The 21,804-nt window shown below is 37.8% G+C and overlaps 1 protein-coding gene across 2 annotated transcripts in view; it reads left to right on the plus strand.

Moving 5' to 3' along the window:
* The window catches only part of VCAN (versican), a 106,426-nt gene that overhangs the window by 15,748 nt on the left and 68,874 nt on the right, over positions 1–21,804 (plus strand). For both annotated transcript variants that reach the window (XM_069751279.1, XM_069751289.1), the window contains exons 3-6: positions 12,500–12,877; positions 13,111–13,285; positions 14,058–14,185; positions 19,329–19,616. In XM_069751279.1, coding sequence (XP_069607380.1) covers positions 12,500–12,877; positions 13,111–13,285; positions 14,058–14,185; positions 19,329–19,616 — 969 coding nt within the window. The remainder of the gene's footprint in view (positions 1–12,499; positions 12,878–13,110; positions 13,286–14,057; positions 14,186–19,328; positions 19,617–21,804) is intronic.

The following is a 21,804-nucleotide window of genomic DNA, read 5'->3' on the forward strand; positions in this document are numbered from 1 at the left end:
CAGGGCTAGCTAGTTCCTTAGGCTGTGCCGAGTTGCATAGGGAGCGTTAGGAGCAATCCACGGCTATTTCTAGTGTGTTTGATAGGATTAGGGATTGCGGTCAGCAGAGTTCCCACGTCCCAGAGCTCGTCCTATATTATCAGTAACTATCAGGTCATTCCGTGTGCTCTTAACCACCAGGTCCATTATTGTCCTGACCACCATGTCATAACAGTAGTGTTGGCTTGCAAGATGACTTACTTTAGCTATATAGCCATAATCAGATTGAGTCACCTACTAAACTCTTTAGGAAGAATACATAATTATAATTGATAGGAATAGTATGACATGTCATTCTGTGGCAACATAGAAAAAACAAAGGCCTGAGAATTTCTTTTTAACTTTCACCTGACCCTTTATTTAACTTCAAAATTGGGCCTGATTTTTATCCCAGATATTCCTAATTGCAATGCTGGAGCACATACTCATACAATTGCTTCATAAGTATAGGATTTTACGTGGATAAGCCAAAAGATAAAGTAATATATTTTCCATTTTGTGGATGATGAATATTCAAGCAGGACGCATAAAATATTACAGGGAATATGTCAGCAGGTTTCTGCTATATAATCTGACATTAGCTCGATGTAGGGACAGAGAGTCTGCTTCCAGAATGGAAGGTACCGTCACATTTAGCGACGCTGCAGCGATATAGACAACGATGCCGATCGCTGCAGCGTCGCTGTTTAGGTCGTTGTGTGGTCGCTGGAGAGCTGTCACACAGACAGCTCTCCAGCGACCAACGATGCCGAAGTCCCCGGGTAACCAGGGTAAACATCGGGCCGCGCTTAGTAACCCGATGTTTACCCTGGTTACCAGTGAACACATCGCTGGATCGGCGTCACACATGACGATTCAGTGATGACAGCGGGTGATCAGCGACCAAAAAAAAGGTCCTGATCATTCCCAGCGACCAACGATCTCCCAGCAGGGGCCTGATCGTTGGTTGCTGTCACGCATAACTATTTATTATTTAACGATATCATTGCTACATCACAAAAAGCAACGATATCGGTAACAAAATCGTTATGTGTGAAGGTACCTTTAGTTCACTTGGTGTAGCACTTATAATTACAGTTTTATCTGCTGCAGATCTATCAGCGCTCATTTATTGAGCTGAGTATAACACCGTTCACACCAATGCTAATCAGTCCTGGTTGAGTGGTTGGACTAGGATGTACGAGGCCAGTTGTCCTCTATTGATAATCCCCTTCTGATAAACTGATTGTATTAAAAGATCAAAACACAGTCTAGTAAGAGATAGATCACTGTAATCAGGGCCTCTGCTCCTATAGTGTGGTGCTCTCAGATTGCATAGCAAAAATCTGCTAACAGATTCTTAAAGAGGACCTTTCACCAAATGTTTTCATGTTAAACTGGACGCATAATGTAATAGTGGCTACAGAGTGGAATTAAACATTTCTTTTTTTAATTATTTTGCCTTTCCAATGCAGAGATATTAGTGATCAAAGTATTTGGAATAGAATGCGTTAACTTTTGTTAACCCAAGTGGGTGTTTTAGATATCAACTAATAGAGGGCGAAGAAGTACATGCCCGCAGTGAAAACACCAGTAGGTGCCAAATACTTTTTTTGATTGCTAATATGTCCACAACAGAGAGGATAAATTTATAAAAAAATCCAAGTTGTATTGTGCTCTGCAGCCACTCTTACATCTTGTGTCCAGTTCAATGGAAAATGTGGTGAAAGGTCCTCTTTAATAGGATTATACAGCACATGTACTATTTATTTTGGTGGCAAATATATATACGGACCCTAACCTAACCCATGACTAAAAAACCAAAACATGCCAACCATGCAGCTCCATTCATTTCCTGAAGTAGGAAGAATGGGGATCTCTGTACTAGTAGTCGGGGTTTCATGAACCATTGAAAAGGTGACAAATGCCTTTGGTTGGAAAACCTCTGTAAGACAAATTGCCACATTTTACAATAGGTGAATATGGTAGTTTAACAATTCCGATAAGTTTCAGGATTTATGGATCTTCCATGGAAAATTAAGTCAAATTCTAACAAGAAAACTCTCCATTTATTTTATAAGTAGCTAATGTCCTTCTGTTGACCCCAACGATGACTTTATAAAGGACCAAGAAAACTTGCAAGCTTTTTAATTCAATACAGCTCTCCCATAATGTTTTTTTATACGGATTTAGTGCTTGAATAGTCAGTGCCAACTTTCCTTTTCCATACATTGGAAACAGAGTTCAGAGTTTAAAGCTCTCTCTGAGTTACAGTCTTAGAGGTTTAAGGTGGGATCCACAGAAATGCATAGAAGTACGTTGCTCTGTAGTTAATCCTCACAGTAGCAGTTCAGGCCGTGTCTTTCTAGGACTAGTTAATGGTCACAAAGTTAAGATGAAGTGTGCAGATGGAATTTCAATTAGCTTGGTTTTCAATGATTTATAGAGAGTCTACTTCAAGTAATTGATCCCTCAGCACCTAATGCCTGTTTAACATCCTCCTCCTTACAGTATAGTAGCCCTTGCCACAATCCATCTGGTGAAAACACTGAGGCCTTTGTTCCCTTACTATTTATTACCTAAAAACGCCAAACTCCGGTTATGTTCCCGTTGGATGTACTCGCTCTCCTAAACTGCAAATGACAAATTGTTACATTCTGAAGTGTGAAAATTCAATTCCCAATTATTTGAAAATAGTGAACTGTTGTGTGTTTAGCTGGGGAAATTGAACCCTATCCAGCAAGAACACATTACTGGCATCACTTCTGAATTTCACAGAGCAATAAATATGTGTGAAAAGGATTTTTGATTAAACAGGGTAGAGATTAGTTAGACATGTTAATATAGACAACTATATCCTGTAAGAGAATAGTGTACATTTTTATAAGGCAAAACTTAGAAATTGTGAGGTGTGGGTCTTGGTATTTTAATTTATTATTGATCACAGGATTTTTTTAGAAAATTAAATAATTCAAGGTTTCTTTTTTTTAATCAACATTTGTAAGTATAGACGATCGTAAAGAAAATAGTTCATAGTAGTGTAGCTACCCTTCTCAATATATGAGACCACCATGAAGTTTCACCATGAAGTTTGGTAATATTAGTTAGTTAAAAAAATAAGTTCACAAATAAATAGCAATGATGGCGATAGGTCTGACCCTTAAAAGAGTTGTCCAGCAATATGGTGCCACTTTTGTCCATGGTTGTCTCTGGTATTGCAGCTTAGCCCATTTACTCTTCAGAAGAACATTGGTCAACCCTGGAGTTGGTGCGAATTGATTCCAGTTGGTTAGAATTGACCCGATGTAACAGGCCAGAATATACACTGTACCAAATTATGCCCGGGGTTAAAGTGGCCTAGGCCAGAGTATAACCCGGGTATATTCTAGCCTAGGCATTGGCAAAACTTGAAACTCATGGGCCCCGATGTGGAAGCGCCAACGGGGCCCCCAAATATTTTAAATGTTTAATAGCAATAGTCTTTTTCTATAGGCCAATGGGACTTTTAGGGCCCCCTAGGCTCCAGGGCCGGGTGCGATTGCAACCCCCTGCACCTGTTGTAGCCTGAGCCTAGATTAAACAATTCCCCTCCAAGCCCGAATATTGGTGTGTTTTTCCTGCTGTGGTTGTTCTACACAATGACTGCAAAGGCAGAAAGTAGGGTTACACTTCACTATGTGTTTGGAGGATTTGCATTACACTGACAGAAGATGGCACATGCTACATGTTAGGGCATGTTAGGTTAGGCTATGGGTTGAACTAGATGGACTTAAAGTCTTCCTTCAACCTTAATAACTATGTTACATCAGTGCATAGTTAATGTTATGTTGTATTGTAACTTGCTATGTATGTTTCTGTCTGCTCTCTATGATATGCACTCATTTCTCCAGTGTGAGTTCCTCTTCTATCCTGATAAGATATGCAAAGTGAGTTTGGGTGGGTGAGCAGAAAAACACACCAATATTTGGGCTTGGAGGGGCATAGTTTAGCATAGGCTAGAATATACCAGGAGTATAATTTGTCCTAGGCCAGAATATACCCTGGGTATACTCTGGCCTAGGCCACTTTAACCCCGGGCATAGTCTGGCCCAGGCTATTTTACACCCCCGGGGGGTATATTCTGGCATGAGGGGTATAATGTGGCCTAGGCCAGAATATACCCCGGGGTATATTTTGGCCACTTTTTGGCATAGACTGGGATGTTGTATATTCTGGCCTTTTACACCGGTCCATCTGTGAGATCAGTTGTCTGTAGTTAATGGATGGGAGCCCTAAGAGCCAACTCCTATAAAGCAGGATCCACGTTTCTTCTTGTGATTAGTCAGCCTGGTGTAATGTCACATGTTTGTAACACTGTAATGATGATGTCGCACCAGGGTTGCTAATCAAGAGAAAAACCGCAGACATTGGGAAATAGGACTTCTTTGTCAGAGCTCCTGTACAGCGGCCACGGGCTTAGCCCCAAAGAAGTTGATGGAACAGTAAATGAAGCATTAAGGAAAATTAAAATTAAATTTAATGACCCTCATTCTCAGAATTGCTGGGGATATACAAATAGTAGACTTGATGGCAAAGATTTATTCAAGTACAGAAAAATGTTGGAGTCTTCAATTAATCATTTGTTTGAATGTGTATTGATAAATATATATGGCAAAAAGTATGTTTAATTGACAGAACAAATGCATTGTAGGATAAGCATTTGAGTAACAATTTTTGATACTTAACCCAACAGTTTTTCATCATAAACATATAAAGAATATATTTATTGTGATTTTATCTGAAAACTATTTGGAAAAGCCAGAAATACTAAGCTAAGAATCCAAAACAGGTGGAATAACTTGTGATTAGTAACAAAAAATGTAAAAATTTCAAGAAAATGTACCACTTGTAGTGGTGTTCCAAAAAGGCTTAGCAGTGTGTACTTTTCATCTGAAACTAAGTGGTTTCTTAGGTCATTTTATAAATAAGTTGTTTATATGAATTACAATTCATATACAGGTTGGATTCAATCTCTGTGGCCAGATCTACCTTCATAAAGTCATAAGAATGGGTCACACTCTGGTGACTTCTATAACATCAAGAAAGTGTGAAGAATGAGCAATTATGAGCTATTTAATTAAAGCAATGTTTCATAAACTAGTCATTTGTCAGTTGCTAATTAAACGTAAAATGTTTTTCCTCTTTTATCTTTTGTGTTTTTTGGTAATTATACTCTTTTGTTGATAAGTAGAATGCAACCATTGCACTATGTTCAGCACAAACTCATTAAGTGACTGAATCACTTGCTCCTTATGATGGATAAATGTAGGAACTCTGTTACCCAGTTATTTTGGATCTCCACTATATCATGGTTACCAATATTACACAGTATGTATCGGAAGCCTACTTGCACTTGGTCATGTAAAGTAGTTGAACTGTTATGTGTCTCAAGTCCATCACGTAACAACAATTGTTCTTTAGTTCAAGACAATGAAAATCTTGCCTATCAATGTGAATACATTTATATCTTCTGAAAAGGTGTTCAAGAGAAAAATGTCTAGTACTTAATTAATTTTTGATTTATAATCCTTGTTATTAAGTAGCTTGAGGAATGTATGACTACGAAGCGATCTCTAATGGCATTTCTAGGAAATTGGTAACTTTCTGCTAAGTTTAATGGCTGGTAATACTGTAGACAGACGCATAGCTAGGCTTTTGGCTCAGGGGGGCGAAACTTCTCAGTAGGTCCCTAACCAGGTAAACTTGATTACAGCTGGTTAATGCACCCTAATCGTGGACTAATGGCTCCAACACTGTATGATGGACCCGCCATTGAAATCTCCACACTGTAAGATGGCCCCTAGATAGCCTCCATATAGCATAATACACCAGATAGTCCTCAATATAGTATAATACACTCCCCATAGGTTTCCATATAGTATAATGCACTCCCCATAGGTAGACTCTATATTGTTTAATGCACTCCCCATAGGCCTCCATATAGTATAATGCACTCCCCATAGGTCTCCATATAGTATAATGCACTCCCCATAGGCAGACTCTATGGTATAATGCACTTCACATAGGCAGACTCTATAGTGTAATGCAGTCCCTAATATAATGCACCCCACAGGCAGACTCTACAGTATAATGCAGCCTCTAATATAATGCACCCTCATAAGCAGCATTTATAGCATAATGCACCTCCATAGCCAGCCTCTATAGCATAATGCACCCCATAGGCAGCTTCTATAGAATAATGCACCCCTATAGGTAGCCTCTATAGCATAACGCACACCCATAGGCAGCATCTATAGCATAATGCACCCTCATAGGCAGCCTCTATAGCATAATGCACACCCATAGGCAGCTTCTGTAGCATAATGCACCTCCATAGGCAGCCTCTATAGCATAATGCACCCCCATAGGCAGCTTTTATAACATAATGCTCCCCTATAGGCAGCCTCTATAGCATAATGCGCACCCATAGGCTGCTTCTATAGCATAATGCACCCCCATAGGCAGCCTCTAAAGCATAATGCACCCCCATAGGCAGCTTCTATACCATAATGCACTCCACAATAGGCTGCCTCTATAATGTAATGCAGCCCCAATATAATGCACCCCCATAGGCAGCTCGATATCATAATGCAGCCCCATTGGCAGACTCTATAATATAATGCAGCCCCATAAAAAATAATCCCCTCTCTTCTTCTTAGTTCCTCCATTGCTCCAAGCTCCGGCTCATCTTCGCACCGTAGGCACCGAGTACTGACATCATCGTGCCCGCTGTCAGTGTCGGTGTTAAGAACGTCAGACAAAGACAGGGGGATGATGGGAGAGGGAGAGTAATGCTCCTTCTCTCATCAATGCGGTCAGCTGTATCAGCATATAACTTATACAGTTGAGCCTGTGATGATGGGCGGGGGCGCACTGCTGGTATGAGGGGCAAACTGCTGGAATCGGGCCCCTCCCTGCCTCCTCAGGGGCACCATAGTGGCCAGGTGTCAGAGCAGGGAGATCGATTCTCCCTGCTCTGCTGCAGAATGTAACTGTATTGGCACAATGTGCATGCAGCAGGCTGATACAGTTATAGTAGTGCAGCTCTGAGTGGGCCCCCTCAGAGTGCGAGGCCCAGTGGCAACCGACCCCTCTGCCCCTGGGTAGCAACGCTACTGACTGTAGGGCTTATGACATCCTTTCAAACAACTTTTCTAATGAAAATGAATTGTCTGATATTCACAAATAGCCTGATATCCAGCAACATGTATTTTTAAAAAATGTCTGATAATTGCAAAAAATAGTAAAAGGACTAATGTTTGCCTGTCCTGCTACTCCTGAGTCAAAGCTTCCCTGGATCCTTGCTGGTCTTTGTTCATCCTGCTTTAGTGATGTCAGTTGACATGAAATGTGATAGTTGCTTTCTATTAATGGCAATAGCCATGACCTCAGTGGTGTTGACATGTTACCCTTACAATTAATGATTGGTGAATGACCTCGATTAGATCAAAATTGGCTAGAACCACTGTTATCAGTTGGATGGGTCAATAACTAGTGAGTAATGGTGGCCTTATGCTTCTCAAATAGAATATGCCGGAGGTAACAAAAGTTAACCGTTTTGTTCTCTGGTAGTGGTGTCTGACAGTTGTTTTCTCTGCTTTCTCACATGAACATTCAGCCTAGCCAAATGTTCATGTGGGGAAGTCTGGATAAATAGCTGTCAGCCAAATGCTTAGCTACTGTCAACATAACACCTATTGGTCATTGGAGACTGGTAAACCTTAATGGTGGAAGACCAAGGGTCCGTGTACACTAGCCGACTGGCGGTACTTAACAACCACCAATCAGGTACTTATTTGACCACATTGAATGCATTCCCCTGTCCGATTAAATGATTTGGTGCAGGATTCTTAAACATGTCCTCGGAGCTTGTAGCGATGCTTGAGGTCTGTTTATCCCTTAGCAAGACAGTTTACAAACATTTTCTTTTCGTGTTACTCTATGCTACTTTGGCTTGGCAGTGCAGTTGATTTTTGCCTTTCGAAATGAAATAGACCCTGGCTGTCACATGTTGTGGTCAGGATTGTGAATATAAATCGAGTTTTATTGTTTTTATTGGCGTAATGTTATTCAACAGGGTAAGTATTTGACAGCTATTTCCTTGTTGTCAATGTGTGATACTGTGATTACAAAATGACACCATTAAGTTCCTAATGAAGTCTTTTATATTGTTCTCCCCCACTTAACATAGATATTATAGATAGCCACAGCCTATATACTGCTTTTTATGGAAATAACTCCAGCTATTGCAACAGTCCCTTACTAATGTTTATTAGGAGTCTCTAAGGAAGTCCTATTAAGGTTTCTACTTTGCCATTAATGCTTGGGAATTTCTAGCAGCCTCTCCAACAGACTGAAAGTGATTTATAAGCTGGTTTGGTTAGAAAAAAAATCAAATCCTCTCACTTAAAAAGAATTTAGTTTTTCATCAGCTTTAGCTAACAATAGCTTTTTATGCCAAACTGCATTGAACATTAAAATGAGACTCTTTTCTTTTGTTTCATGTAACTACATGGGCAATTCAATAGGGTTTACTTAGCAGATCCCTAACAATAATAACAGAAAACACATGTTTCGAGGATTTTCTTTTGTACTGAGTGTTTCATTTCCAAGTTTGGTTACAAATTGTTCAATAAAATGCATAAAATGTTTCAAGTTTTGTTCTGCCATTTCCTCCAGCTATGAAGGTAAACTGAGGGCAACAAAGTATCTTCAATACTGAGCCTCCCTAAGTGTCATGATGACAGACACCATTATCACAATGATCATGCTAAAAGCAATTGTGTCATTGTATCTGCCTTCAGGCTGTAAGATGCATACGTTCCATTTCTCCCTGTGCTACGTAATTACTAGTGAAATTGAACGCTTGTACAAAGCAACTCTCGTTGTAAATGTCTAGCCACCTCATAATCTTACATAGTAATGTGGAAAAATATTAAATCATTTGCAAGTGTTATACACACAGAGATGTTTTTCCTCCAAAATGTTTCATCACCCATTACTTTCCCAACTAAAAGAAATTCACATGTTGAATTTAAAGCTATATACATAATTGCCTAGCTTGCCAACTATTCCAAGAAATCCAGTAGGATCCTTGAAAAACGAAAACTCTTGGAATCTCATGAGTTAAAAGGTTGTCCAGGTGTCACCTAAATCCCAAAGAAACCTCTCACAAACAAATATTTCCAGACAATTACTCATACCTGATGCCAAAATGACCTATCATTAGAAGGAGCTGATTGTGCTTTCAAGGTGGGAATGGGGCGTCCATGTGTGTCATCAAGAGGTCACTGCTGATAATTTTTCTGAAACAGCCCAAAAAGTTTCAAATATTATTATATATCATAAGGTCTTAACAATCTTATCACTGTAATAGAGCAATGATTACACACATTTGTGGAAGTCTGTCTAAATCCAGTATCATCATAGGACAGATAAATAAGTAAAATGGACATATTGACCAAATGCGGAGTCTAAATATAAGCTTTACAGAATATTGATTCGCTAGAGCTGCTGCAGACCCGTGACACAACAATGACCCACCGGAAATAGCATTGCCTACATTACTTGAATGTTGCTGCAGGATGTTTTTATTTTTAATGGGATTCTGAAGGGATTAAAGGGACTCTGTCAGCAAAGAATGACTGCTCAAGTCAAATACAGATGCTCAGTGCATCATGTTGAGGCCAATCATTAAACTACACCTTCCCACCTGCCTCATTTTCACCTATCTCGGCCCAGAGAGCTAAGAGCTGTCAATCAAAGAAGAGGAAAGGTTGAAGATAGAGGGAAATCAATCAGGTATAAAGGTGTATTTAAATGTTTTGCTGCATCATGATGCACTGAACAGTGGTCCTTAGTTTTAACCATCATTTTCTGCTGAAAGAGTCCCTTTAAGCAGGGGTTTTCCAGTAGTGGACAACCCATTTAATGTAAATCATAAACAATAATTTACAGCATATATTCAGATTTTATTAAGATTCAAAAAGTAAAGCAGCTTTGCAAATACATTGTTCTTCTTTGTTGAGATTTTCCTGAGTCTCAGCCAACATGTTGAATGTTCGTAATTAATTATAGGAACCAGTCGACAAAAACTTGACAAACTCCTGTGTTCTCACGTTAGTCCTATAAGGCAATGCTTGTGTTGCATTACATTCCAGCAGAGTTATTTTATATCTGCTACATTTCAAAATATAATTCAATATATAGATATTAAGCCAGTGAGGAATTCTCAGCGATATTAGCCCGTAAACCTGGCTAATTGTGATTGTGGCCATAGATGATTAAAGAATTGTAACCATGTCATAATTTACAATTAATATTCAATTATACATCTGAAAAGTGAATCATTTTGTAAGTAAGATATTTATTGACTGTGAAATGAAGGACAAATTCTTCAGAAAAACTCCAGTTCTGTGCATCTCTATATAGTCTAAAAAGTAAAAAAAAAAAGCACGCTAAAAAAAATTAACATTGTTTGCATATCTGCTAATGTTGTGTTTTTGCATGAAACTTCTATTTCTCAGAGCTTTGCGGAGTAGTCCTATTATTTGCACATTACATTGTGGGTTTTGACTGTGATATCCCATTATTAAGTGTATTACTGAATAAGAAACATGGATAATTTGGAATATATTCCTTTACTCAGACGTGAGTGTGGAATAAATACCAAATTGATGCTTATATGTAACCAGGTGTTTTACATATCGTAGACAAGCACCAAAAGTCAAGGACTTGTATCAGTTTATCAAGTCACCAATCCTTCAGTGTAAGTTCATGTAGTTCGGAACATGAAATCCATCCATGGATGGTGAAGTGTACTGAGAAGCTAAAACTCAATGCTGCACATATAAAGATGCACAACACTCCTCACTGCAATGGTATCTCACGGCAGGTCTAATAATGGAAGGGTTCTCATTGCCCATGTTTATGGTCAGACATTTTATCATGCAAAGCCAACTTGAAATAGGCCAATTTATCAAACCTGTCCTTAGTAAATCAAAACTTAATGTGTCGAATTTGATTTGATAAAATAGAACAAGACATTAATGGCTGTCTTCAGAAACTTACCTTGAGTAGCTACACTTTTGGTAGCTGTTGGATTGATGCTTGTTCATCTGACAGATATCTTTTTCACTTCCCTAAACTTTTTTCAAGACCTCTATCATAAGCTTGCCTTCCTTTAGAACAAAAAGAATATGTGCCAAAATTTTCAACATTCCCAATTCTTCTTCCCCCATTATCATCAGTCTGGAAAGAGTCGAGAAGCCTCAATCTTTCATTTGAGTTTACTCCTACGTGTATGGGCAACTTTAGATTTAGGCTTCTATTAAATTGTGTTATTGCCTGTAGAATTGTCTTTTATTTCCAGAAACAATATCACACTTGGATGTTTCTGGGATTGCAAGACATCTCTGTTCAGATGAATAGAGCAGGGCTGCATTAACAGACATAGCTACTAGACAAAAATGGTGCTGTTTCTGGAAATAAAGCAGACACTCTTCGCTTATCCTAGGCAACGCCTTTAAATAGTATTGTATATTACGAAAATCCATATGAATTTTATACAGAGTTCACTTAAGGACAAGACATTGGCTGCTGGATATAGTTACAGACCCTGATAAAAAGCCTTGTAGCCACAAATTTCAGCTGGAAGATGATACAAATTGCTCTTGAAATATTTGTAGTATCATTGTTCTCCTGGAGGACTATTCTGGGTCCTGAGGCTACAAAGGAAATAATATTCACAAAGGTTTTGGTAGACAACAATAGAGATTATTGTTTTATGCACTTACACTGAGCAGAGTAGTTAAACCATTATCCAAATCACTTGGCAGTCCATACTTACTTCCTATACATTCCAGACAAATGTGATGTAATTTGTTGAAGCAAAGTAGAAAAATAATGAAACCACATTCTTTTGATTTGTAGAATATAAAGAACTTTATATGTAGATAATCTGGGGGTCATTTCAGATGGTTACTGCACATGCAACACAATTATGTTGTTGAGAATGTTCTGCTTTCTTTTGAATTTTTATAACTGCTTTACCCCACCAGTTGGTGATTACGGGCAATCATTTCTGATGTTCATTGACATTGCGATATTTCATTCTGTGTGGCCAGGAAAAAACATTCTTGAGGTTTGATGCTGAAACAAAAAAAATGTAAAATTGAGGAAAAGTAAGAGTTATCAAAAAATCTAAACTTTAATGTTGAGTAAATCATGCCACACAATGTAGCTTGTATTACAATGTTTGGTACTCAAGATTGGAAAGTATCTACTATTCTGTTTGCTCGATTGACCAGAAAAAAATGTGATTCAAGAGAAATAAACTTGATTAATCTCTTGAAAATCAATGACAAATTAATGATTTTATGATTAATGCAAGGATTTGTTTCTTTATTAGATTCTCACATAAATCTTTTTCGTATCTTTTCAGTTAAAGTGGAAAAAAGTCCTCCTGTCAAAGGAACCTTGTCCGGGAGAGTGACATTACCATGCTTCTTTTCAACGATACCTACACTACCACCAAGCTATAATATTACAAATGAATTTTTGCGGATAAAATGGACAAAAATCGAGAGAAGTCGAGATGGAAAAGATCCAAAGGAAACTACAGTTTTAGTTGCCCAGAGTGGTGGAATAAAAATTGGCCAAAGTTATAGAGGTAGAGTGTCTGTACCTAGTCATCCGGAAGACATTGGTGATGCTTCATTAACAATGGTGAAACTTCGGGCTAGTGATGCTGGTACTTATCGCTGCGAGGTGCTGTTTGGCATCGAAGATACTCAAGATACCATTTCTTTGGATGTTTCAGGTGAGGCTTGTAAGTCAATGAGTTCATGGAAAACATTGGACCGCATTTAGATGACATCTGAGTGTAGTCTGATTTTCACAAACTAACAAAATGGAGAAATTGACCTAATTCTCTAGCCTAAAATTCAACCATAGATTGGTAACATTTCCAATCAATCATGAATTATAAATCTTAAGATCCAAAAACACAGCAAACTCTGGTTGAAGTTACAATGTATTCATCTTATTTTGCAGGAGTCGTGTTTCACTATCGAGCATCAGTAGACAAATACATATTAAATTTTGAAGGTGCCCAAAAGGCATGTATTGAAAATGGTGCCCAAATTGCAACACCTGCACAACTAAGAGCGGCCTATGAAGATGGATTTGAGCAGTGTGATGCTGGCTGGCTCGCTGACCAAACTGTTAGGTAAAGTCTTACCTAAGTTGTAATTGTTAACTTTTTTTATTGCTTTCTATTGTATAATATATATTTTATCCCCATTCAAAGAATAATTAGATTGTGAGGATCAAAATGATAAAACTAAAACTTTTGTGTGAATTTTGAAGGCCTTCAAGTTCTTGTTTAGGAACAGATGGTATCTATGAGGTGGATTTCAGATCCCAAGGCAATGGTACCCAGGTGCTTGAGATCCTGAATTCTACAGGTCAAACAATATGAGAAACTTAAAGAGAGTATAATTTTTTGAATCCTATTTTGCTTCCTCAAAGAAACTGACCACAGATTTTTCTACTTCTAAGAGCCCTTAAAATCATATTTAATCAGTGTTGAAACAGTTGAACTGAGATAAATGGATCATCGGTTTAATGCGCAGACATGCTTGGTCCTCCAAAGAGTTGGTATTTGTAGGCGCTTTCTGCAGTTGTTATTTACTGAAGTCATGAAAGAGGCACTTATCTCTACTAAATAGGGTATTGCCCTTTAACTTAGAGATTCAAATTTTCTTCTTGGGAACTGGTTAGCTTTTGTTCTAATATGTTGGTTGTCTAAGTTTTTTCATAAGTAATATCGGCTATTGATAGATGCATAGTCACCTTAATGTTGGAGTTATTGTGTGATCTTTATTGTAAGGCTTACGATTTTTAACTGTAAAGTAAAAGAATAAAAATGAATGTAATACTGATGACAGCCAGTAACTACGAATTAAAAATAATATTTTCCTGTTGCTGTTTTCATTAAGGTATCCAATCCGTAATCCAAGAGCTGGCTGTTATGGTGACAAAAAAGGGAAAGAAGGAATAAGAACCTACGGAAGGCGTCCAGCTGACGAGAAATACGATGTGTACTGTTTTGTGGATGAACTAAATGGTGAGATTCTAGAATTGATTGCTTTATTTTAATTCTACAGTGATATGACGATCAGGAAATATATTTTCAGTTAATTAGACTTATGTAAAATGAGAATCGTCATTTGACCCAACCCGATACTTACAGTATGTGGTCAGTTCAGGCTTTTTTTTAAAGCAGACTGTGGTCTAGTAAACACTATTAAGGTTTGATGCTTTAAATACCACATTGTCATTGACTTTGTGAACAATTTTGGCTACGCTTTGGTAAAAAAAGTGCTTGCAATAAAAAGTCTATTTATTCTTCCCATTGAAAACACATTCATGCTCAGTTTCATCCAAAAAGTTACCAAATGTTATATCCAAAAGTTATTGGCATCTTAATAGAATCTTTACATTAATGTATTATCCTTTCAGACCAATATTAATCTAAGCTGGAGATTGTACATGTCCAAATAATATGCCAGATAACTGACGTAAGGTGCTTGACATGTGTCTGCCAATCACCACTCAACTTTAAAATACCAACTCCGACCAATTTAAACATTTCTAAGATGAGTTTGATATGTTCAAAATCTGGGTGTCCAAACTCCGCTTAAAAATACCAACTCAGACCAATTTAGGAATCTCTAAAATCAGTTTGATAAGTTTGAATTTTGAGTGTCTAAACTCAGCTTTACAATCTGAGTGTCTAAACTCAACTTAGGGTTCGCTCGCACTGGTGTATATTTTCTCATGCAAGAGAATCCGGGCCGATAATGCTAATGACATTCGGCTCACACTTTGATAGAGTGTCATCTGAGCGTGATCTGATTCCCTCACATGAAAGAATCATAGCACAGGTGTGGAGAAGATGGAGAACTTAATTTCTCCATCTTCTCCATTGTCTCTGTGAGTGTACATCGGACTGTACTCGGGTGACATCCGATTGCAGTCCGACTTTTCACACGCACCCATAAACTTATATGAGAGCGCATGATCCAAATACCAGAGCCACTCACAGCATGCTGAAATAGTTTTTTTCATGCTGCATCGGCATGGGAAAATAATCACAGATCTGCTCTGGCTCATAGTATAACATTGGGCCGAGTGCTATCTGATAAAACATCGACGCACTCAATGGTGAGTGAGCCATTGAGTGAGCCATTGTGAGTGAGCCCTTCATGTACCAACTGAGACTAATTTATTAATCTCTAAGATCAGTCTGATAGGTTTGAAATGTAAGTGTCTAAATTGAGCTTCACAAATCAGCTGTAGGAATATCTTTATATCTAAATCAGGTAGATTGAGTTTTCTTTAAAAAACACAAGTTGAAATTAGCACATCATTTTAGATAACATTTACTGGCATCATAGCATTCATCTTGACAATTAATACTGTCAGCTAATGCACATTGTCTAAAATTAGATTCTTCAGTGCTAGCATGAGGTCAAATGAGGTCGTACAGCTAAAATCCCTAATAAAAATATAAAGGACCTTGGGAAGTTGGCAGAACACTTCAGGGGTTTACTTTACATTTGACGGCTAAAAGCTTGTGCTAAAAAAATATATGGTGTATATAAATCTATTGTTATAGATGTAGGACATTTTTACTTTCTTTGCTTTGCCCAACAGAAAGTTATGGAAAAGTTTCTTTGTGGTTAAAGGAGTCATCCAATCTTTGAAAACAGTAGCAAATATTATAAAACAAAACATAAAATGTACTTATTTCTACAATTCCAATGTAATGTGTTTAATTACCTTTGTAAAAAAATGAAAAGCACCCTTTAATGGTACAAAATAACAAACAATACTCAAATCCATACTTCCCCAAATCCAGGGAAGAAGCTGTATCACTCCATGTTATCTTTGATTATCAGCGGCCTCAGTGGTCACATACCGTATTACTAGCATCACGATTCCCGTCGCTGAGCTGTGCGGCTGTAATGCTAGTAGAATAGCACATGACCACTGAAGCAACTGATTGACTGCCATGTTCATGAGCTGCTGCCTATAAAGGCTATGAGAGGCCATCTTGGCTTCTATGCTGGATCGGCAGGATTTATAGATTTGCTTTATGCATTATAATATTTGCCACTTTTTTCAAAGATTTTAACCACAAATAAACTTTTACATAACTTTCTGTTGGGCAAAGCAAAGAAAGTAAAAAAGTCCTACATCTATACCAATAGATTTATATACACTATATATTTTTTAGCTGTCAAATGTAATATAAGCCTCTCATGTGTAAGCACTATTGAGGAAATTCATCATATATCTTATGTCAATTTATTTTTTAAAGAGGGGGATGGAGTATATGTAACAAATTGGAAGAAATTATAGAAAAAGAATCTACTCCAACCCTAAGCTGGCATTGATTTCAGATTGTGACAGCCAGAAAGTCCAAAAATTAATCAAATTTATTAATATATTAATAAAAAGAGTAAGATGTGCCAAATTCATTAAGAGGTGTACACCCTCTTAATGAATTTGCCACATCTAACTCCATCTGACTTTTTTTTTAAATGACAGACGAAACACCAATCTTAATAATTTGGCTCCTATGTTTACATTCTCAACCAGTTTTCATAGACTACGACTTATAGTTGCTGGACTGATTTATTCATCTCCTTGGTAACAGACAACAAACAAAACTTGTGTAGTCTGATCCTGCCGTCATACTAATTTCTCTCTGTCCCCTAATTCTTTCTGATCAACACATTTTATTTTAGAAAAGACATACTTTAAAATCAAGTGACACACAGAAATATTCAGGGTATGCATCAGGGAACACCCGGTATTAGCATTGATCCTTAGTTAAAGCCCCGTTAGTTTGCCCAGGTCTTGTGTCGCAGATCTTGTTCACAGGTTTCAATAAAGGGAAAGAAAAGGAAAAGACTAGAGCTATAAACTGCAAGGCATGTTAGATTTTGCAAGCTGTCTATTTAATTTTCTCCTGGCATCATTAAACAGATGCATATATGCTTGGGGTTAAAGTGGGAAACTAAACAGGTGGGATAATATTAATAAGGAAACATGAAAGCAGAATCTAGCTCTGAGAGCTTACGGTTTGACAGACTTTTGAAGAACAGGCTAATAAGACAGCGTCTAGCACTTTCCAGTAAGATGATTCTGAATCAGCCTTTGTCTGGACCAGCAAGTCTGCCTCATAAGTCTAGGCTGTGGTATTTAATGGCCATAAAATAGGAACCGTACATAGTCAGGTGTTTTTCTTTCAATCCTAAAGTGCATATACACAGAACAGGAAAATCCTGTCAATTCTTCGAGTGCTGACTCCAACCTGGATGAGAAAGGCTGCCAAGGTTAACACACACTGCATTATGGTCTCTACCATAAACCTAGTCAAGGTTTCCATGTTCTGCTCTGCAATGACAGAGTTACAACATAAGCCACTGGTGTATATGTGTTTCTAGCATGATTGTATCATCCCGATTTTACCGAGTTCCTCATAGATCCAGCTATAAAAACATTCTGCACTAACTTTCTCCATTTTGCTTTCACTGATAGGCAGGAAGCCATAGCTCACTAATATCAAATATTTGATAATAAAAGGGTCAAAAAGTGTTTTAAGTAAATGTTATATAAATGTCGTAAAAATCTGCAGTAATCATAAGTTACAACATGATATCATAGTAAAAACATTCAATATATATGAAGTAAAAACACAATTCAGCTCAGTTAACAGTCTGACACATCATGGGCCTCAGTGAAACTACAGTCTATGTCATGACATCTTGGGTACAGAATAATTTGTGTCTAGATCTGATATATCCTAAGATGTATGGTCCAAGATGGTAGAAAGTATGCAAGTATGCATGTGATGGATGTCTCTGTGGATGACATCTGCTAGACCATCCATCAGACATTGACCATTGATAGTCTTTTACATTATATATTTTTTTATCGCATGGCTATGAAAGATGCCCCTGATGTATGCTATTCCTCAGCCATCAATAACCAAAAAACCAACAGGTTCCCTTAGTAAAAAAAGTAAATTCTTTAAATGTCTCGATATGTCATAAATGCATCATTGGGGCCCTCATTTTTTGAGGATGGGTCCACATAGTGTGATTTTAGGAATGAGGTGGTGGTTCTCCATCTGTGGCTCTCCTTTCATTTCTATTAGAGCTCTGAAAATGGCTCACAATTCCTGATAGTACACACCTGGACGCCATTTTTGAGTTGGATGCATCCATCTGACATTACTGGATCATTCTGTCGATATGCCACATAGAGAACACTAAAATAATATATATAATAAAGGATTTTATTTCCAACAGTTCTGGGACCATTCTAATTTCTTAAGGTAGAACAGATATTTATTACAATGGATTCAGTGAAAATTAGAACAATAAAAGTGAAAAATATTTAAAAGGTCAAATAAAGACGTGTTGGCTTGATGTTTAAGACTAGACAAAGCCTCTGTTTAACAGTGGTGCTGTTAAACAGAGGCTTTGTCTAGCATTGCCGCTCTGTGACTTTCATTTAATTGATGATGAGTTGCAATGCCGAAGGCAACCAATGGTCAAGAATGTTGAAGTTTCTAGGTAAAAAGTAGACTTTTTTTTAAACAAGCCATTTAATGTCCTTTTGTGCCTTCACTGGCAAGTAATGTCAGATACTTCTGAGACAATGGATTAAATACTGGACATAAAAAAGACATTTCTTATATTGCTGTGATAGCATACATCCATAATAAATTAAGAGTGTTAAGACAGTAGAGGCAGTTCATTAATAATCAAATTTTTCCTACTGATTCTTTTTGTCTGGATCTTCATTTCACGAGATGAAGGTGTAACCTGGCGTTCACACATGATTGAAGCTCTCATAGATACCATTAGTTCCTGGAGAAAATCCCTTACAAATAAAATACTTCATTGTTAGTGTATTTGCTGAGGATTTGGTTGCTTTTAGACATGGTTTATTAAAACATTAACGAGACATTGTAAGAGAAAGAAAAAGAAAATAACTTTTAGTTCTTGTTTAAATTTCAAAGTTTATTTAGATTATTCTGGAAACCAGCCTGTATTATGTGAAACTTATTTCCAAGTCTAGAACCTTGGTTTATATAAATTATAGCATGTGTAATGAATTTTGATCAAGTTTGATAGTTGTGAGGAAGGCCAATAATTGCTAATGAACTTATTAATCGTCTTTTTTATCAGGTGACCTATTCCACTTACCTAAAAAGGTGACATTTGAAGAAGCTAAAAAAGCTTGTGAGGAGAAGCAAGCAGTCATTGCCACAGTAGGCGACATATATGCTGCGTGGCGAAAAGGCTTCGACCAATGTGATTATGGTTGGCTTTCAGATGGCAGTGTTCGCTACCCAGTGTCTTTCGCAAGACCACAATGTGGAGGTGGACTGCTTGGTGTAAGGACTAAATATCGGTTTACCAACCAGACATACTTCCCTCGACCACAAGAAAAATATGATGTATACTGTGTTCAAGGTAGGTACACGTTTCAGCAAAGACTAGCCGACAACTATTGAAGGTGCATGGCTACCTTAATCTTGGTGAAAACTGACCAACAGAAGTCGGTGTAGAAAATATGAGGTAAACACTGCACTTAAAGTTTAATTACTGCAGTGAAGTTATGGTATTTCACAGTAAGTCAATAAGATTTAGGCTGTGTTTACACGTTCCGGTTTTTTAGCGGTTTTTCCCGCTAAAAACGCTATAAAACCGCAAAAAAACCGCATACAATAAGCATCCCATCATTTAGAATGAATTCCGCATGTTTTGTGCACATGATGCGTTTTTTTCCGCAAAAAAAAACGCATCAGGCACAAAATCCGGACATGCTCTATCTTTTTGCGTTTTTTTTGCGGATTTCCCACTCCAAAATGCATTGGGAAGTGTCCGGAAAAAAACGCGGCAAAACCGCGGCAAAACCGCGGCAAAAACGCATCAAAACCGCGGCAAAATCGCGGCAAAAACGCACGCGGTTTTCTTGCGGATTTCATGCAGAAAATGTCCGGAATTGTCAGGAATTTTCTGCATGAATTCCTGAACGTGTGCACATAGCCTTAGCCTCACTTTACAACCATCTCTTGATATGAACTTGCAATAGTATTTTCAGCCATACATCCCAGGAGCACATGCAGGAAAGCCATGGGAAACACCTTCTGAAGTAAGAGACATGTTTGTTTCTTATAATGTCTTAGACCCCATACCATTTGTATGATATGAGAGATATTCTCAAAGTAAAAAGAAATGCCTAGATAGCCAACAGCTGTATTAGAAGCTTCTATTCTTCATGGTGCTGTTGCTGACCTCAATGCTCCTCACAGTTTACAAGTCTTTGATCTTAAAGAATTTTATACTTACGGAAATGTTTACCTGGAAGCCAGAAGTTTTAGACAGTGTAAATAGTAAGTACAAAAAAGTATATATTTCCTTCTTGAATACTGATTAGATCACACATTTTTTTGAGAATGGGTCGGTATGAAGCTTGAACAATCGTTCAAACATACTCTTTTGTTCCATAATTTACACTAGCTATACTTAAGGCCTGTGATCCAGATGTTACAAGAAAGATGATGTCACCTTTTGCAGCTGTTAACAGTAAAAATCTTCTACTCCTCCCATGGTAATAAACGAATCCTATGACCTTTAATACCAGCGTTGGAAGTTTTCTTCAGCTTAAATGTTAGCAACAGAAACTAATACAAACCATTGTCCAGAAATTCTCATATATAGGTCAACTGCTAGAATAACTTAAGCCATAAATTAGATCACATGTGTCATTATTTTATATCTGTATTGCTATACGATTTACGTAATATGCTAATAAGTAATACATTTTTTATTAATGAAGGTACACATATTTTAACCATGCTTCTCCCTCTACTTCTATTGGTCCGGTACTAGATAATAAAATAATGTACATGATCTGCAATAGCCTTTCAGTTAGTTAGATTTATTTAGATGAAAAATAATGTAATTTTTCATAAATGTCCATGTTTGTCCTGAAGTATAGGTTAAGTCTATATAGATGATCATAGACAAAGGTTTCTGTCCTTGCTTCTCTTGTTGTTACAGGATGTAATATATAGAACCTATAAATGTAACTAAACAAGGATTTTCTGTCCATTTACAAACATTATTAAGGGTATGTCCCCATGGTCAATAATCAGCAGCGCTTTGGACACAGCACATGTTTGCTCCGTCCAAAGCGCTGACGGCTTTTGAACGGAAGTGATTCCACATGTCTTCATTGAAACATGGGGAATCACTGCCCCCAATACATTGTACAGGTAATATTTATCGCATGGAGACTGAGCATCTCCGCAAGATAAATAGACATGCTGCGGTCTGGAAAGACGCGCCGCATGTCCGTCTCCGCAGGGAAGCCGTGGGTGCCGGGGCACGCATAGTGGACATGGGATTTCTTGAAATCCCATCCACTATGCTGTAATATCTGGATGCTGCAGATGTACGCAGAGTCCAACCCTCAGCGTTTACTGTCCGTGGGAACGTACCCTACTCCACAGAGTAATCAAACTAAGCTTTTACTCATCCTCCAAGCAATACTCCAATCTTTGTTGATAAGCTGCAGTGGTGATGTTATGTAAGTGGTGCTGCAGTTGATCACTGAACTCAGCTGCTCATGCCGTCTACATCAGTAGGTCTGTTG

This window comes from Ranitomeya imitator, chromosome 1 (assembly GCF_032444005.1).
Source record: "Ranitomeya imitator isolate aRanImi1 chromosome 1, aRanImi1.pri, whole genome shotgun sequence".
NCBI classification, from domain to species: domain Eukaryota; kingdom Metazoa; phylum Chordata; class Amphibia; order Anura; family Dendrobatidae; genus Ranitomeya; species Ranitomeya imitator.